Source organism: Chanodichthys erythropterus, chromosome 17 (assembly GCF_024489055.1).
Source record: "Chanodichthys erythropterus isolate Z2021 chromosome 17, ASM2448905v1, whole genome shotgun sequence".
Classification (NCBI taxonomy): Eukaryota; Metazoa; Chordata; class Actinopteri; order Cypriniformes; family Xenocyprididae; genus Chanodichthys; species Chanodichthys erythropterus.
The window spans coordinates 7,543,880-7,564,300 of record NC_090237.1 but is presented as its reverse complement, the minus strand read 5'-3'; the positions used below and the strand labels follow the sequence as shown (position 1 = coordinate 7,564,300).

General features: G+C 37.6%; 1 protein-coding gene across 3 annotated transcripts in view; it reads right to left on the bottom strand.

The window, feature by feature from the left end:
- Positions 1-8,437: 8,437 nt before the first annotated feature.
- Positions 8,438-20,421, bottom strand: part of gab2 (GRB2-associated binding protein 2) — a 78,458-nt gene continuing 66,474 nt past the window's right edge. For all 3 annotated transcript variants that reach the window (XM_067366068.1, XM_067366069.1, XM_067366070.1), the window contains exons 4-10: positions 19,722-20,296; positions 16,064-16,161; positions 15,400-15,685; positions 15,155-15,245; positions 13,898-13,997; positions 13,557-13,679; positions 8,438-13,068 (exon numbers count right to left, since the gene is read on the bottom strand). In XM_067366068.1, the coding sequence (XP_067222169.1) occupies positions 12,925-13,068; positions 13,557-13,679; positions 13,898-13,997; positions 15,155-15,245; positions 15,400-15,685; positions 16,064-16,161; positions 19,722-20,296 (1,417 nt within the window). In that variant the 3' untranslated portion in view covers positions 8,438-12,924. The remainder of the gene's footprint in view (positions 13,069-13,556; positions 13,680-13,897; positions 13,998-15,154; positions 15,246-15,399; positions 15,686-16,063; positions 16,162-19,721; positions 20,297-20,421) is intronic.

Below are 20,421 nucleotides of genomic sequence, written 5' to 3'. Positions count from 1 at the left end.
GCCCCGCTCTCCCCTATATATATATGTGTGTGTGTTAGTAAAATGTCATAAATGACTAACCCATCTTTTGACTGAATAACGGTTTGCCCAAAGAGTGGATCATCCTTGGTGAAATGCTTCACTGGAGATATTTGATTGTTGAACCCGGTCACACTGCATATGACTGTAACATACAAAATATACAACAATTCAGATTGCAGAATTTTCTTGCATAGGTACACAGTAATGAGATTATGTTACATTGTGTCTACTTTTGCCCAGACGTTTTCAGATTCAAATCAATTTCCCAAACAGAAATAAATGTTTTAAATAATTATTATGAACATTCATTTTCAACTGTAAATAAATACATACCAATCAAAAATAGAAGTCCGTTGTACATCTTGTGAACTTGATCAATTCCACGCTTTAAAAAACACATCGGCGCACTGACAGAAAGCAGCTGGTTGTAGTGTTGAAGGTAGAACTGAACACATGCCTCTATCAAGCCCTCCTCCTTCACACACTTCAGACACAGCATTTACTCTACAACAGGGGTGTCAAACTCATTTTAGGTTGAGGGCCGGATAGGAAAAAATGTAACAATGTACGGGCTGATTTATTTATTTATTTTTTACTTAGTGAGCTGACAGTTACCTTAATATTAACCATACAAACTACACATTAATTTGCAAAAAAAAAAAAAAAAAATCACTGCTATTTGAAAACTGCATTAGTTTTTTACTGCAAAAATACTTAAAAAAATGTTTTATTTAATATTTTTTATTATTTATTTTTTTCAATAACAATTTGGCCAATTATTTTTCTTATTTGTTGTTTATTTGTTCTATAACAGGCAAAACCGGCCTTATACCAAAATATGTGTAAGCATTTGGTGTACAGGCACCACTGCATTTTGAGCATGAGCAGTTGTTTTTGATTTAAATTAGATTGTATAATTTCAAGCATGGTCTGACTTTATAGCTTTGTGAAATTATGACACCTGCACAAAACAAAATAGCAGACGGACTGAATGAAAATGCGAATTCACTCTCTAACAGTAGGTGGTGCTTGTGGAACAGTGGTGATATATAGCGTTTCCTTGGTTACTGCTGTACACAAAGCAGTGCTGCGCTTATAAAATTATACAGAGATGGAAACTTTTCTGAAGACAGTTCCCTTCTAAGTTACGTTCATATAAAACCCAATTCAATATTTATATTTTTCTTCTTTCTTCAAACAGTGAGCTTGGCCTGGTACACATTACATTTTATCGCCATCTAATAGCCTGCCAACAGAATACAGCGTTTTTAGTCATTTACACAGATTTGTATGAATGGGGATCGTTTTGACATTGGTGTCATCTATATGCGGAAAAGTCAAAGGAAAAACTTTTTAAGTGTTTTAATGGTGCCCTAGATTCAAAAATTGAATTTACCTCGGCATAGTTGAATAACAAGAGTTCAGTACATGGAAATGACATACAGTGAGTCTCAAACTCCATTGTTTCCTCCTTATATAAATCTCATTTGTTTAAAAGACCTCCGAAGAACAGGCCAATCTCAACATAACACCGACTGTTACATAACAGTCGGGATCATTAATATGTATGACCCCGATATTTGCATATTCCAGCCCATGTTCCCAACATTATGAAAGGCAGAACGTCTGGATCTGTGCACAGCTGAATCATCAGACTAGGTAAGCAAGCAATATTTTGATATTTTTAGTGATATTTGTGAATTGTCTTTCTAAATGTTTCGTTAGCATGTTGCTAATGTACTGTTAAATGTGGTTAAATTTACCATCGTTTATTACTGTATTCACGGAGACAAGAGAGCCATCGCTATTTTCATTTTTAAACACTTGCAGTCTGTATAATTCATAAACACAACTTCATTCTTTATAAATCTCTCCAACAGTGTAGCATTAGCCGTTAGCCACGGAGCATAGCCTCAAACTCATTCAGAATCAAATGTAAACATCAAAATAAACACTGTACTTACATGATTAGACATGCTGCATGACAAAACACTTTGTAAAGATCCATTTTGAGGGTTATATTAGCTGTGTGAACTTTTTTTATGTTGTTTAAGGCAAGCGCGAGCTCTTGGGGCGTGGAGCAGCAGATTTAAAGGGGCACACACCCTGAATCGGCTCATTTCTAATTATGCCCCAAAATAGGCAGTTAAAAAAATGAATAAAAAAAATCTATGGGGTATTTTGAGCTGAAACTTCACAGACACATTCAGGAGACACCTTAGACTTATATTACTTATATAAGTATTAGACTTATATTTTAAAAAAAAGTTCTAGGGCAACTTTAAACATATAGTTGTCGTGTAAACGTACCCTACGCTCTAATGATGGACCAAAAATTAGCCGCTTTTCCACCGTCATGCCGAACGGTTCTTATGATAACTTTGTAACTTCATTTGAGCTTGATTTTTTAATAAAATAATGACACATGCAAGTATATGATCATAAAGCCAAAATATCAACTTTGACAACACTGTTTAATTATTCTTTAAAAATACAGTGGGTAGTAGTTTTGGTTAAGGTTCCCGACCGACAGCGGTCGGAGGAGGTTGGGGGGACCCAAAAATGTATTTTGCCTATGTCACAATAAGAGGTAAATCCGTCCCTGACTGCGGTAAATTATTCTTGAGCCCAAACCCTTTGCATTGCACACAGCTTATTAATAAAAAAATATCTATTTCATAGCGCAAAACTCTGAATAAACGTCTTCATCGAAAGACTGGGTGCTGTGATATTTGAGGGTGCAACATGTTTATTTTTGAAAATGTCTTGCAAGTGTCGCACATGTGATACTAGCTTGTGAGGCACATGTTAAGGGTTAGTTCACCCAAAAATGTTGTTCCACACCCGTAAAACACTGCTTCAGGAAGCTTCGGAGCATTATGAATCACCGTGTCAAATCATGATTCGGATCATGTGACTTTCCCGCTCCGAACCGCTGATTCGATACACTGATTCATTATGCTCCGATGCTTTCTGAAGCAGTGTTTTGAAATCGGCCATCACTAAATAAGTCATTATTTTGTTTTTGTTTTTTGGCGCACCAAAAATATTCTCGTTGCTTTATAATATTAATATTGAACCACTGTACTCACATGAACTGATTTAAATATGTTTTTAGTACCTTTATGGATCTTGAGAGAGGAAATGTCATTGCTCCCAATGCAGACCTCACGGAGCCATCGGATTTCAACAAAAATATCTTAATTTTTGTTCCAAAGATTAATGAAGGTCTTACGGGTGTGGAGCGGCTTGAGGGTGAGTAATAAATTACATTATTTTCATTTTTGGGTGAACTAACCCTTTAATGTTAATTGTTGTTACTTGAAAACTTTGAATGAATGAATGAATGAATGATAGGAGCCATATCTTGCACCATGAGAATGAATCCGGGTAAAACGTTCCAGACATAGTGAGAGGGGTATGAATACTTGAACTGAATACTCCTGCCTTTTTACCTTCATCTAAAGTGGTTGTGTTTCTGCGTATAGCCACACGAGGACAGCAAATATCTTTTGATATCTGGTCTGGTTAACTGTCCTCATCAGATTTGATTCTTAAAACAAAGAGTTTACAAAACAGCACACCTAGAGGATTTTCCATAAGCAGTTTTAACGACAGTAAACTTCACACAAAATGGATATCATTTACTCACCCTCATGCTATTTCAGACTCACATGACTTTATTCTGTGGAACACAAAATAAGACATTTGGCAGAATCACACAGATCTTATCCATTTAATAATAAAAGTTAAAATCACCATGAAATCAAAATGGACAATTCTTATTTTTTAATGGAAGATTGAACTAAGGAAGACAATTTTTTTATATTATTTTTAATTTATGTGTCCTCACTTTAATCAAAAAACTTCCCTCTTGCAGTAACATCTCTCAGATTTCAGTTAAAATATCTTCATTTGTGTTTCAAAGATGAACAAAAGTCTTATAGGTTTGGAACGACATGAGGATGACTAATTAATGACAATTTTTCCATTTTTGTGTGAACTAATCATATAAGGGCTAATTTCTGAAACACCCTTAAAGGGATAGTTCACCCAAATTGAAAATTCTGTCATCATTTACTCACCCTCAAGTTGATCCAAACTTGTATGAATTTCTTCCTTCTGCTGAACACGGAAATGAAGATATTTTGCAGAATATGGGTAATCAAACAGTTGAAGGCCCTATTGACTTCCATATGGAAAAAAATACAGTCAATGGGGCTCATCAACTGTTGGTTACAGACACTCTTTAAAATATCTTCGTTGTGTTCAGCAGAATATTCATTTTTAGGTGAACTATCCCTTTAAGTTTAAGGGAAACCTAATGGTGATCTTAAGGGAAAATTACACTTAAAGGGATCGTTCACCCAAAAATAAAAATTTGATGTTCATCCGCTTACCCCCAGTGCATCCAAGATGTAGGTGACTTTGTTTCTTCAGTAGAACACATATGATGAATTTTAACTCCAACCGTTGTATGTCATGCATGTCAATGGGAACTCCATCTATAAGAGTCAAAAAAACACGCACAGACAAATCCAAATTAAACCCTGCGGCTCGTGACGACACACTGATGTCCTAAGACACGAAACGATCAGTTTGTGTGAGAAACCGAACAGTATTTATATCATTTTTTTTACCTCTAATACACCACTATGTCCAATTGCCTTGTGCATCCGGTTAGTGAGGTCTGAAAACACGCTCTGATGACGGCAGCGATCTCTCGCACTTATACTTCAATGAGCGTGAGAGATCACTTCTGGTATCAGAGCGCGTTCAGACCTCACTAACCGGATGCTTAAGGCAGTTGGACATAATGGTGTATTAGAGGTAAAAAATTATATAAATACTGTTCGGTTTCTCGCACAAACCGATCGTTTCGTGTTCCCATTGACACGCATTATACGACTGACAGACAGCAACGGGAGTTAAAAATCATAATTTGTGTTCTACTGAAGAAACAAAGTCACCTACATCTTGGATGCCCTGGGGGTAAGCAGATAAACATCAAATATTCATTTTTGGGTGAACTATCCCTCCTTTATCCAACTGGGTACAGTTCTGCTGTTGTTTGTAAATGCCAGTAGTGATGTTGTACAACGAGAATGCTGTCAAGTCAGTGGAAATACAGTCATCAGTGTCCCAGTGTGTAGTGAGCTAGTGTCCTTGTATTTGTACATATGATATACTGATTCACGACCTAGGGAGCTAGGAATTGACTGACTGAGACGCACCCAGTGTCTATAGATCTAGATTATACAGAATGAGTCATTCCAGCCTTTGCCAGAAGGGGTCAGTAGGGCTCTCTGGGGATGTTCAGACAGCAGGAGTCACAGGGAGTGGCCCATTATCTGCACCGTCATAGTGTGGGCAAATAACTCACATCAGCCTGTTACTCATCACAACAGCACCGGACTGCCCTGTGACAACAAACTGACAGTGAGTAGTTAAAAAGAAGTAAATTTCATGTTTTCAACCGGCACACATAGTAGCTTATAGTAAAACCTCAGGAATATTTTGCAATTTTAAATACATGCGATAAAAACGCTGCTGTATTCACAAATAGTTTTTATTTAATTAATATTAAATAAATTATTTAGTATTATTAAATTAATTAATATTAAAAATTATTATTATTATTTTGGCATAATTTAAATGCACAACTTGGATGGAAACATAAGTATTATTAATTGATTAATTATTAAGTCTATTCCAGTGTTTCCCCACACACAACAGTAGACATTTTGGATGCCTCTCTTAGGGTATGTTTACACCTCAACGATGTTCTGAAAACAGAAACATTTTTTCCTTTACCTTTTTCTCATACAGACGAAAACATTATAAAAATGATCCCTGTTCACAAGGATCCACGAAAACAACTAAAAACGCTGCCAGGCTGATGCTGTTACCGCTTTTTCTTTCTTTTTTATTTACAAATTTTCGTTTTTGTACTTTAAAGAGACAGTAACAGTATCATTTTCAAAAAGATTTGGCATTTTCAAAAGTTTGCGTTTTAATGCATGTAAATGAACGGACAAAAAGTTGAAAACTGCGTAGTGTAAAATGGCGCACTTATTACAGTTTGAATAAGGCATGTTTGATTAGGGAAACATATAAAATGTGTTATTTTGCCTGCAGTCCATTACCAGGGTTGGGGGTCACATAGGGTTTACATGACACTGTTTTCAACTAAAAACGTTTTGGTTGTTCATTTACATGTCAATTGCATTTTGGGGGCCTGAAAATGCAATCTTTTGAAAACGGGTTTCAGAGTGCAAGTGTTTGAAAACGATACCGTTATTGTCTCCGTGTAAACAACAAAAACCTGAAATTGTGACAGCGTGACCATGCATATGCGTATAGAGTGCCCCAGGGATGACGCTTTTTTGTAGGCCAACCCGGAAGTTAGCAGCGCACGGGTTCCCTCGATTGAAAGCCTATTCATTTTTCCCATAGACTTTTGGAAAATCGCAGAAAGTAAGCTCTGTTTAACAAAGGGTTATGACACTAACATGTTTTGTCTATCAAGATAATCTTTACAAGTGAACACAACATTTATAGATTTTGAAGCCTTAATAAAGTGGTCAGATATAAAAGGCTAACAGTAGGCTATAAACGGACCATGGTCGCGGATCAACGTCGTCACCACCAAGCTTCCTCAAACTTTATTTAGAAAACAACTCTATTTAAAAACATGCTCACTGATTATGATCTGTGTATGAATACTTATCCACTTTTTCATGAGAAATGCTGTCCAAATGTCCTGTTTGTCATGATGACGTCTAAAGTCCCCGCCAAAGGAAGTAGTCCGTTTTAGCACTTTGTTAGCAACCGCCAATTTTAAGACACAGTAAAAGTTTAAAAAATCACAAGTGGGTTATAACTGGTGTGTTTTATGTCATAGATCAAAACGTGAAAGTATTTAGAGGCTTTGTTAACCACAGACCTTATTTCAGGCGATTTAGCAAAAACCCATTCAAAAAACCCATAGACTTTACGGTGTTGGAACCGGAAGTCCTAAAATGCTAACTCGCTTCCGGGTTTTGCCTACAAAAATGCGTCATCCCTGAGGTACTCTATTATGTGTTCAGTCTATAGGAGCATAGTGTTTCTCTACAAAGCAACATCCCCAACTACTGGCCTGGCATGAATAATACAGCGCTTTTAGTAGTTTTCGAACAGGGATCATTTTGACTAACGCTGTTCACGTGAGCAGCACGAAGCATGTGTGTGATGCTGACGCAGGAGCCGGCCAATACTGAGCCAACGTTGGGATGTAAACACAGAAGTGCTGCACTACATCAATCACGTACAATTCTGACAGGACAGAGAAGAAATTGTTGAATAAAGTTGTTAATTTTGTTTTGTTTTTGTGCACAAAAAGTATTCTCGTTGCGTGTAACATTAAGATTGAACCTCTGCAGTCACGTTGACTATTTTAATTATGTCTTTAATACCTTTCTTGACCTTGAATGATGGGGGATAAAAAAAAAACAAAACTTGGGATTTTATCAAAAATATCTTAATTTGTGTTCTGAAGATGAACGAAGGTGTTACGGGTGTGGAGCGACATGAGGGTGAGTAATAAATGACAACTCATAACAAACATCATTCATTAGCAGAGCAGGTGGCCTTCACACCATTTGAGAACTCCATACTAGTGTCTATACTGGAGGGGAATGTGAAGGAATAGAGGAGGAATGGGAATAGGACAGTTTACAGACATAACTGAAAGCGTTTGCATCACTAATCATCACTTTGGAAGTGTACAAGCATGAGAAAGCTTTGATTTATGGTCAAGTGAAGTAGATCTCAGTGGCTTTGTTTACACAGCAGACTACATGTTTTTCAGATCTGATCTTTAGGACTGACTGTTCATGCTGTTATCAGTCAAGCAATGAAATTGGATCTTTTTGTTCAGAGAGTGTAGTCGGTTTCCATTATGTACATCAGTAGCCATAGTAACGACAGACATCAGTATGGTCTCCGCGCCATGTCAGAATGATCGTATTGACGCGATAAGTGCAATGACGTAATTGCAAAGATCCATTATATATAAAGTCTTTGGTAATAATAGGAACTCTGCCATAACTTTGCAAGCTAATTATATTGATTATAATAAGTTGTAATAGTCTGTATGATTTAGGCAGACTCGGTTTATGCACTGTTGAAGAATAGCAATAAAGTTTGCCAGAAAATAGTAGCCGGCTTATGCAAAAATACACATTTCATCATCTTTGGCACTAGTCAAGTTCCTAAGAAACACAAGCTAAATCTTATTTTCAGTTGAGATAATTAATTATCTAGTTGTTTAACTATTTGATAAAATGTGTTTTGCCATCTTTTATTTTGGTATAAATTCACAGAACAACACCACAAAGGACAGACATCTCAAATGTACCACATTTGACCATTTTACTGGCTTTGCTTGGCATATAGCTTCACAAAATCAGCACACATAGCATAAATTAATGTTAGTAGAGCCACAAGTTCATTCTTTGTACATCTTTCGTCCACCTGCAAAACACATAATAAATTAATAAATTAATTTACAAGCGACAAAGAGTTGAACAGAAATGCTTTACAGAAAAATGCACTCAATTAAAGACATTTGTCAAAGTAGTTCTTCTCGTCCGTCCCGCTTTGGCCACTTAAACTACAGCTTAAATTCTACTACAGCTCACACACAAGTATTATATTCATGTACTAGTACTCTTCCATAACAATACATTACATTTCATTTTCAGAATAGAAAAAGACATTAAGAAACCAATTTCAGCCTGTAAGTTCACGTAAACGTTAATGAACTGTTAAGGCCAATGCCAGTGCCGCTAAATGTCCCACAGAGTTCAACATCATGAAATAAAGTCAGCCTCGAAAAGCACGTTTTTAAATAATCCACTGAACAGATGAAAGGATTTGGATCTAACAGACAATCTACACAAGGTTTATTTAACAAGTCCAGACCACTTACAACCTCATATGCAAAGTTTAAACTAACTTAATACAAAACGGTTTTGGAATATGAAAAAAATAAAAAATAAAAATAGCTAGAAATGGAGTGTTATTCGGAGGTCCCAGCCCACCATAAAATACTGAATGAAATGACAAATTCTAGAGTCTTCTTGACTGCAAATGAATAATGGGTGAGTTCAACTGAATATGGCGCTTATTTTCCCCCCTATGCTTGAGCAAGCATATTTAAATATTTAAATATATCTCCTTATGATGCTAATATTATCACATATTTAGGCTGAATCAATGTTTACAATGAAAATCACAGTTTAACAGAGAAGTGTGTAATTTCTGCACCTCTTCCATTATGCTCCCTGGTCCGAAAATGTTCAGAAAACAGCTTGTCCAGCCCCCCAAAAAATATGTAAGGTGTCTGTCAAAAACACAACATGCTCCCTGGAAGAGTCCTTCCACTAATCTCAACAGGCATAAAGCATGACTGATTTACAGCTACAGCTGTTCGCATTAATCAGCCTGTTTGCTGAAACTAGGAACAGTGTATATTTGGAAGACTTTTGCTGAAAATAACTCAAACTGCTCTGAGAGCAAAGTATAACATTTAAAATGTTGATAAATGTCAATGTTTTTAACTGTCCATCCATACACCCCCTCTGACAAAAACACATTAGCTTGAAGGATATTAACAACTAGTATGTGTTTATTAGTATATGAATAGATCATTTATTGTTTGTTTGTTTATATGTAAGTTTGCTCTAACATATTCCTTAATAACAGCCAGGGAAGCGATGTGTTATAGGGAAAGATGGTCACATTATCCCTAATCAGACTGCATGCAAAGTAAAACACTGCCCACTGAATACTTTGAGATGCACTTTTGTCAAGGTAAAATTAGATGGTCTGTTAGGGGCCGTTTAAATGACAGTTTTCAGCAAAAATTGCGAAACTTTATGCATTTTGGCCATACATTTACACAACAAGTGCATTGTGGGAGCATGGAAACGGCTTTCAAAGTGCAAGTTTTTGAACTTGTGTCGGTTTAATCGACAGTGACAGTGACGTCATGCGCATGCGTATTACGTGTTCAGTCTATAGGCACGTAGTTTTACTTTACAAAGTGACATCGCCATCTACTGGCCTGGCAGCATAATACAGCGTTTTTTAGTCATTTTCGCAGATCCGTGCGAACGGGGATCCTTTTTGACAATGTTGTTGCCTGTATGTGAAAAACGCAAAGGAAAAACTTTTGTTGTGTAACCGTGCCCCTAGTATGTGTTGCCTTAAAAAAGTCTTTAGTTTAGGAGGATCTGTAACTTTTCTGACATATTTCTGGAAGCCTAAAGGAATGGTTCACGAAAAACTAAAAATTTTGACATCATTTACCTCATGAACTAAAGGCCAGTTTGCACCAAGAACGATAACTATAAAGATAACGATAACTATATTATCGTCAACACCAACGCACAATAATTTGTTTTAAATTTGCTTTAAATGCTCAAGCTCTTTACAGTCAGATGGAATCTGATTGGCTGTCAATGTTTCTATCGTTCATTAGCTTGGAAAAATTGGTTTGAAAGTGATTCCAACAATGTTGTTGTTGTTGTCGTTATAGCTGTGATGCAAACTTCCCTTTTCTCACTGAATTAGAATAATTATTAAAACTGTAAAGTTATCGTCTATGCTGTGAACGGGCCTTTAGGGTTGTCACGATATGAGACTATCATGGCCAAAAGAAATCTCAATATTTTCGCGATTTCTACAGTATAGAATTTTTATTTTTCAACTATTTATTGTGTTCTCTCTTTTTTGGTAAATGAATAATTTCGTAACCATAACTATACAAAAAGTAGGGTTTGGACAATACATCAATGCATCGCGAATCAAGAAATGATTCTGGATCGAATCTGATATTTTCGTATGTATCACAACTCTCTCTCAAAACGATTCTGAGCTTAGTTTTTAACAGTAGATGTCACTGTGTGCTTCAGGAACAGCCGTACTCTGCTTCCTTATAATTCCTTACACACACCACTTGAACCTTCTATGAAATAATCATTCATAAAGTTTGAAAAGGTTGAAGCAAATTACAAGGGTGTTGGCAGTGGGCTTCATCATAAAAGGATTCTGAATTGCAAGTATACTCTCAGACTCAGCCGAACACACGAGCGCTCTTCTTCATGAGCATTTGAGCATGCAGTTAAAAAATAGTCTAGAGCACCATCTGCTGTTAAAAACTAAACTCAGAATCGAATTTGCGATGCATTTGGAAAATATCAGAATTGATCCACCAATCGTGATGCATTGATATATTGTCCCAGCCCTCACAAAAACGTACAAAACAAACTTTTGTTTATCGGCACTGCCTTTTATCAGTCTTTTTTACGCAATCCAAAAAAACCCAAACTGGTGAGCTATCTTTTTTTTTTTTAGAGTGTCTTGTCATCTTCATTTTTCTGTTTCATGACGGTTGGCAACTAGCATTTATGTAGAATACTGCCACCTACTGTGTTGGAGTATCAACCAGATAGTTACTGGCACTGGATTATTTACGATATTGACCTACTGTATACATAAATATTTCAATTTTATCCAAACCAGTATATTGCAACACCCCCACAAAAGGAGTTATATAGCAGAATGTCCAAGGTCTTTGAAGGTTATACTGTAGGAATTTGAAATGACAGAATTTTTATTTTTTGGGTGAACTAACTTTTTAAAGACTCCATGAATGAAAATGAAACGCAACTTTTGATGTTGCGTGTTACCTTTGCATTTACAATGCATAACATAAGCACACTCTACATGTTCAGATCACCTCCTAAGATGATCTAAGTTTGGTTTGCTTTAAAGGCTCAAGCTTTTCATTCACATATAAGCCAATATTCACGTGAACCACTGTCAGACCAAGTGTGAAAAAAACAATCTTTTAACACAAAAGCTACAAGAATCTCTTGCTAACTTGGTCTGTTTGACTCAAAATTGGAAAACAATGATCGTCTGTATTTGATGAATCTATAAAAAATTGCAATGGCAAGGCAGACCACCATGATTTCAGAAAATCCTTTGTTTGAAAAGTGTGTAAAATTACTGTGTGTATTTTCTGTAGCTAGCGCCACCAAACAGATTTGATTTTCAAGCAGGTTTTCCGAACACACCACCTGTATGCTAATGGTCAGGCTGACCTCAAACTAACGGCATTGGTTGAGCCAGTGTTGCTATGTCAGGCTGGTTGGGATACTCAAAAAAACAGAGCAATGATAGAGTCACAGAGTTTACATTTCTTTAGGGGGAATCAAACTACAAATGGCTTACTTAAGCCGCTTTTCCACTGTCGGGCAAACCTGCTCTCGTTGCTTGACTGTTACATTCCATGCCGATCCGGCCCAGCCGGTATGGATATGGATTCATGTTCCACTGTGGGGCTGATAACAGAGCTCTTTGGAATGTAATACAAATGCATCAGTCGTTAGCTTGGTAATGCAATTTAATTTTTAATTTACAGACGGTTCGCCCCGACAGTGGAAAAGTGGATTTTAGTTGTCTCTGACCTTTAAGCTGTGATATTTTAACATTGAATATTTTGCACACATCACCATTAACTAGTTTTAAATATGATTTCCAACATGTCAAATACCACAGAAGATTCACTACTTATAGTTCTTCGCTCACACTCATGGAGAGCAAGTGGCTAAAGCTTGGTTGCACCGAACTTTGAAAAGTTAAACATGTCTTAACATGCATGGCCTGACAGTCCAGGAGGTTCAGTGGGGGTTTTGTCTTCAAAAGACCAAATGAATTGGATCTATGGCTTTAGTTGGTGCATCATTCACTATTTTGTCCCAGGCAAACCAGTGTGGATCACGGTGTGACGGTATAAGAGCATTTCGAGTGACAGGGAGGAACACATTCAGTGTGAACATTTGAACATCATCAGGACTTGATGCCTTTAGCAGGCTCGCTTGACTGTCGCACATCTGTCCACTCCTGCATGGTGTTCTGAAGGGCCTGTGTCTTCTCTTTGTCCACTTGGACGTAGTCCACTTTTTCATCTGAGGTCACTGAAGAGGTGGATGGCTATAAGAAAGATAAAAAAAATGGTAAAGATTGTGAAAGGATGTGAAGTGATGCTATTTCTAAGACACATTTCATTAATATTATTAAATAGTATTACATTGCAAAGAAATTCCAGATCCAGGTACAGTTCACTCTCAACCAATAAATGGAAGCAGATATATTAGGCTGCTGTCACTTTAAGACCTGACGCACAGATCCAATATATTGTTATACATGCGTTTTCTTTCTTAATGGTTTACCTTCACTTAAGACATAACTGACTGTTTATGAGGATAATTTGATACAATTTTGTAGGGATCTGCACAGAAAACAGTGCGCAGGTGCCGACTTGAGTTCTCTTTGATGTCTTCTTTTGCTTGAAAAACCAAATTAAAATGTGGACACATGAATCGATAAGTGGAATCATTTTAATTTTTAATTTTATAACAAGTATCTGATTCCTGACCTTAAGTAACCAATTCCAATAAACTTCAGTGTGCTAGACATACCTTTCTATGTGGGCCAGGGGAGCCAGGCTGAAAGTCCAGGGCCAAATAGTCCACATTACCACAATTCCTGGGTGCAGGACTGCTGGTACCACTCATCGCTGGGGAGGTAGACACTGGGTTTTGCTGCAGAAAAAAAAAAAAACATGTTATTTGGAGAAATACCTCAATAGACTGAAACAAAAAAACAAACAAACAAAAAAACATCTTGAAGAATGTTATATGTGAAGAAAGACAGTCTGTAGTGGAGGAACTTGGTACTTGGTTTTATCTCCAATGCACAATGATGCCAGTTCATCACATCCTGGGTGAATAAAATGCTAAACCTGAAATCATTCCCTCACCATTGCCACATAGTTCTCCTCACTGTCTGCAGAATCAGTGCTGGTGATGCTCTGGGTTGAGATGGGCCGACAGTGCTGTGACGAGATGGAGTTCATAGGCCTGTGAGGAAAGCAAAATTGAATCTCTCAATCATTTCCTGTGGCTAGAGCTGCACTATTAATTGTTAAAAGATTGCAATCTCGATTCAAACACCCACACAATCTCATTCATAATTGACAAGGATTTGGCCATGTCTGTTAAACCTTTGACAAAATCACGCCGGAACATTCAAATCTGCGTTCGTGCTGCCGCAGACCCACAAAAAGCAGTTAGGCTATCTAGGTATGAAACAGCTTATTTCAGCAGTGAAAATGATGAAACAGCAGTTATTTCTGTGTTTTAAATATATTTAAATTATCACAGAAGTACTAGTACAAAAGTTTATAATTTAGACGTCTACGGAAGCGATCAAAATCAAGCAAATTCTTTTGAAAGTAACTTGGCGCTTCAAATAACGATCATAAGGATTAAATTTGCAACACCAGGTGGTGACAAGTCACTGTTAAAAATGTTTTTTGTCCGTTCAGAAACGCTAATTCATCCAGTAATGAAACAAGTGAAGTATTTATGAGTGAGTCATTGAATCATTCATTCATTCGTTTTTATTTCTTTCATGGGAGAATCGTGATCTCTATTTGAAACAAAAAAATCACGATTCTCAATTTATCCAGAATCATGTAGCTCTACCTGTGATGGTTGCTAATAAATTGTCACAAGCTGTGTTTCTATGATAGATTTGCGCTGAACGTTTTTGATATTTTCTAAATGTCGATAAAAAACTATTGCAAAATGATGCCGTTTCCATTAGTTGATGTTATGCAACTAAAATGTAATTTTTTCCTCTCACGATAAGTCATTCCAAAAATCATGGCAACAGATGTTAGTAGGTTTAAGTATATTGCAGCTACTGCACTAGCCATTATTTTTAACTGGGAATTTCAATGTGTTTCCATTAGGCATATTGTCAATTCGCAATTTCAGTTTGCGCATTTTGATCTGTAATGGAAACGCAGCTACAGCCTAAGGCCACGTACACTGTAAAGTTTCAGGACTGACAACCGCATAAGTCCCATAAATTATCATTCTGTGTGTGTACAGGAGATGACTCACTCCTGAAACTGCGATGATTGACAGCTGTGGTAACCAAAGCAACCTTTAATACTGCAATTCTTAACAATAGTACTGCAATGTTGTTCTAAACAGGGAGACAAACTCACATTGGTCTTGTCCAAGACATGGTGATGGGGCTCTTGAAGGGAAGTTCATCAATGATGCCATTGTTCCTTAAGTCAAGAGGTGTTGGTTTTGCTGCAAACAAAGACAAACAATCACCTTTGTTTTATGTGTAAAAGATTTGTGCATTAAAACTGTGCAATTAATGAATCTATTCTTGTAATCTAGATTTACAGGTTTTAACCGAAGACACCAAATAAACATTGGAAGTTGTGCTAGTGCCGCCCACCTGTCCGGTTAGGTTTAAGGTTGCGGTTGATTGGTGGCGGTGTGACGTCACTGAGTCGCCCGGGTCGGAGACATAGTGATGCTGTGCTGCCCTTCCTGGCCGGCAACGTTGCTGAGAATCCTGGGAAATCAAAATGGTGAGGACCTGGGCTCATGGGAATGTAATTATTTTTAGGACTGTCAGCCAGGGCGGCACTGAGAGGGGAGGAGGAAGAGCCGGGATTCATGGGTACATAGTTATCCTCAGAGCCGGCACTATCGGAGCGGGTCAATGGGGCTTTAGTTCTCTGAAAAAGAAAGAAGAACAATCCAGCTTACACAGTTCCCAGATCAGTGGTGGAAACCACTGTGACACACACCATTTGTTCTTGTGTAGTTTGAATAGACTTGTTATTGTCAGTTTGTGACTGTGAGTTATGAGGTCATTATCAGGAAATGGTGCCATTTGTGTCTTTATGACTTACTACGGATATAATTAACATGGTACTGAACTTAATCACGTTATTTGATAGATGTGAAATTTCCTTATTGTGCTTTATTTTTTAAAATGAGGCACAATAAAGAAATTTCACATCTATCAAATAATGCGATTGAGTGGCCCTTCAAATGGCACCATTTTCTTGTGGATGACCCTAAGAAGTAGAAATGTTATAGAAGCTGTTTACCAGGTAAGAGCTGAAGCCATCGTTTACAGATTCCACTGACTGACCGGAATTGTTAAAGTAGACTGGCCTCTGGTGACTGCTGGTCTCAAAAGAAGATCCTGAAACACATGAGTGGGTATGAAAAAAAATCTATGCAAAAACAAGTCCACCATGTAATCAGCAGTTCAGAGAAAACGTCGACCGTGAACCCACAAAGAGGGGTGAAAACGGTCACAAAACCCTTGAGCTCTGTTCAGAATTGTGACCAAGCTTTTATTCCTACAGATGCGTTATTTGTGGCTATTTCTTCATATGTCGTGCTACCTCCCAATTTGCCTCTTTGGGAGCATGGCTACCAAACACAGGTGTGGGAATGAGGCGAGGATGGTCAAAGGGTCACTTCCTGTTCCTGCAGACACGCTGGTCTGGCCTTGCTGAGCGCAAACCACTAGGAAATCACTGAATTGTGTCTGCTGTTTTTTTTCACTGCTTATCAGGCCGGAACAACCATTCTAGGGCTGCCTGCATGGCTTGAATTTCATTAGCCTCCTAGCAGAGCAGAGTAAACCTTGACCAGATTGCCTCTTGGTTTCAAATCAGGCGTACACACATTCAGAAAAGAACGAGAATAAGAGTTAGCGGAGAGGTAAAAACAATATTAATTGAACTGAAACATTAAATTGGCCAGATGCTAAAAAGGAAAATCATTTGGTAATAACACTGATCTACAGCCTTTATGTAATGAGTTCATAAAGCTGATTGAGCATTTGAGAAGAGGACAAGTCAAGTCGAGAGACAGGAGAAGAGTTGATAAAATAAACAGACAAAATGAGCTGAGAAAAGACGAAAATAAGGAGAGGAGACAAAAGATTAGATTAAAACAGAGTAGATGAGAGCAGAGATGAGAGGAATGAGAGGAATGAAGAGATGAGAAGAAAAAAGACAAGAGGAGAAAATGTGAAAAGAGAAAAGATGACTAAATTGAAATGAGAGGAGATACTAGACAAACCAAGGAAAGAAGAGAAGAGAAAAGATAAAATTAGACGAAATTGAGAGACTAGGAGACAAAATGAGACAAAATGGAAAAGATGAGAGTAAAGAAAGCAAGAGAAAAGGAGACACAGGGAGAGAAGACTAGATGAGAAGAGACGAGACAAGATAAACAGAGGAAATTAGAGATGAGAGTCAAAATGAGAATGAAACAAAAGACAAGATGAAAACAGACGAGATGAGAGCAGAGATGAGCAAAATGAGGAAAAGATGAGAAAATAAAAGAAGAGATGACATGAAAAGAAAAAACGAGATGAGAGGAGACGAGATGATATTGAGACAAGAAGAGAAGATCAAATCACTCAAAATGAGAGGACAGGTGAGATAAAATGAGAGGAGAGACAAAAAGAAATGAAGAGAACAAACAAGAAGGAGAGATACTAAAAATGAAAGGAAGAGACAAAATGAGACAAGAAGACACTAGACAAAAATAAAAGACCAAATGTGTGGAGAAAAGAGAAAGCAAGAGGAAAAGAAAGTAGAGATGAGAGGAGACAAAATGAGAGGAGAGACTAGAGAAGAAAAGACAAGAGGAGACAAGATGTGGAGAGACTAAAGGAGAAAAGAATAGGACAAGCAAGATAAAACAAGACTAAAATAAAATCAAAAGAAATACTAGACAAAACAAGAGGGAAGAAGAGATGAGAAGTGAAAAGACAGGAGGAGGTCCCAGATGAGAAGAGAATGAAACAAGAAGAAAAGGAGAGATGAGATGAGACAAAATAAATAGACAAGATGAGAGGAGAGCAAAGCAAGAGGAAAGGAGAAATAATGGGAGAAAAGACCAGATGAGAACGAAACAAGAAGAGACAAGATTAAAACCGAGAGAAGAGACGAGACAAAATGAGAGGAAAGGAGAGATGAGAAGAGACTAAATTGAGACAAGAAGATTAAATCAAACAGACAAAAAGAAGAACTTAAAGAAACAGACAAAATGAGAGGAGATACTAGACAAAACAAGGAAAGAAGAGATGAGAGACAACATGAGACAAAATGAGAATGAGACAAGAAGAGACAAGACTAAAATAAACACAATGAGAGGAGAGAGAAAGCGAGAGGAATGGAGAGACAAAGAGAGAAAAGACAACATGAGAAGAGACAAGACTAAAATTGAAAAACAGAGATGAGACGAGGCGAAAATGAGACCAGATTAAAACAAACAGACAAAAAGAGAGGAGAGACCAGAGGAGACAAGATGTGAAGAGACAATAAGAGGAGAGGAGACGAATTAAGACAAGAACAGACAAATTAAGAGGAGAGACAACTTGAGAAAGAGAAAATAGAGATGAGAGGAGACAAAATGAGATGAGGTGAGAATGAGACAAGATTAACTCTCTGGAGTCTGTTAATGCGCCGGCGCATTTTGCGGGATTTTTTTCACATTGCAGCAAAACAGACTTAAAATACTCCGTCATTTCTTGTCTTAGAGACATATGTAATATATCAATTGGAACTATAGAATATCTTCTTTTATTTGTGTACACTCAGAGAAAAACCACACCCATGGAGCGAGCGCTATTCAGACGCAGATTCAGTCAATACATGCATTCATCATCTCAATCGTGTATTTATTGTCCTGAAAAGTGTTTATTTGGATGTTAAAGCCATGGTTAGCGGTCTCTAGAAGACATGCAGTTAGTTCCTGGTTCATTTTCCTCTTTATATGAATTTGTGGCCTGAAGGTGAACAGAGCGTCCTCCGGCTGTAAGTATGAATTGAAAACACAGTATCCAGTACTCATAGTGATGAAAATAAATATTGAATAATTACTCCTCTGTATAGAAAATTGACATAAACATATAAGAATCCATCAATATTTCTCCAAATGTGCATGCTTTTAAGCTAAAAGCCTATAAGAAATGCCATAGAGGTAACATAATTGTTCAGACACTTTGCATCACAGAAATGCATGATATTTTAAAGAATATAATAGAATACCATTATTTTAAATTGTAATAATATTTCACAGTATTGCTGTTTATGATGAGCTGAGACATTATTACAGAGGGTTTTTTCACAGCCTACCTGACTGAAAGGCCTCCTTAATATGCAAGTCATTTCAGGTCATTATTATGCGATTCTTTTTTCTTCTCAGGTGTAAACGACCCATTATTCATGATGATGATTAATGCCTCCACGCACACTGTGTTTCTTGACAAAAAGTGTCTTACAAAAACTAAATCAATATATTGTTTTATATGAAGGAGTAGGCAGCATAATTTTTGCATAATTTTGAAGCAAAAACTCTAGTCTACAACCTGCAAGTCTTGTCAATACAGATTTAATATACTTTTTTATATATGGCCTTATTTCAGTGACTTAAGTTTTTAGTTTTTTCAATAACCATGCATAAACATTATTCCTTCAAAAACAAAAACATTTACATACATGTTCCTCACATACTGTATTATGTTAGCCTAGTTTGTGCTGAATACAGTGAAATGACACTTGTGTCATTAATATGTTTATGAACAACTGAAAAAAGCACAAATGTCAGGGCATGTCAAAACTTCTCCAGGCCCCAAATCAGCCTGAGACTCCAGAGGGTTAAAACAGACAAGATGAGAGGAGAGACCAGTAGTGATAATAATGATAAAATAAACAGATTCAGATTTTGAGTGTAGTGTACCTCTGTGAAGCTTGATGTTCTCCACCGCTGGCAGCGTGTTCCTCCTCGGGATGACGGACACTGTGGCGACCTCTCCGTTTTGAGCCCCCACGGACAGGGGGCCGCCCCACCGTGTCTCTGAACCCTGGCTGGGTTTGGGAGGTCTGGGAGGAGGTGCCTTTGTGGAGTCAGCACTGGATGGCATCAGGGCATTGTGGTTCTTATCAAACGTGCGGGGGATCTGGTAGACGGAGCCAGGAATGCTGGGCGAATCATAGTTGTCGAGGGCCCGCTGCTCATTGGTTTGAGGGGCTGCTAGAGTGTTATTAGGGGTCTTATAGGTGTAGACGTCTTCTGATTCAAGCTCTGATGGCCCTTCCGAGCTGTAACCTCTGGGAAGAACATAGCAAGCGTCACGTGAGTCAGTCCGCAAGGGGGCCTGCTGATGCTTGCCGGGTTTGGGTAGGCTGTAGAAACCATGAAGCTGGGCGCCCATGCCGTTCAGACAGTGAGAGAAACCATGAGTGAGTCTCTGAACCGCCGAGTCGCTGCCCACCAGAAGACTGCTGCGCGAGGCCTGCGAGAAACTGGCACTCCTTTGAGACCAAAATGGCTTTGGTTAGTTATTTATGAGAACATATTTATACAGTCAAGCATTATTTTATGATCCCTGATTTTCTCACACGTCCAGAACTTCTGTCATAGCTCAAACAAATGAATA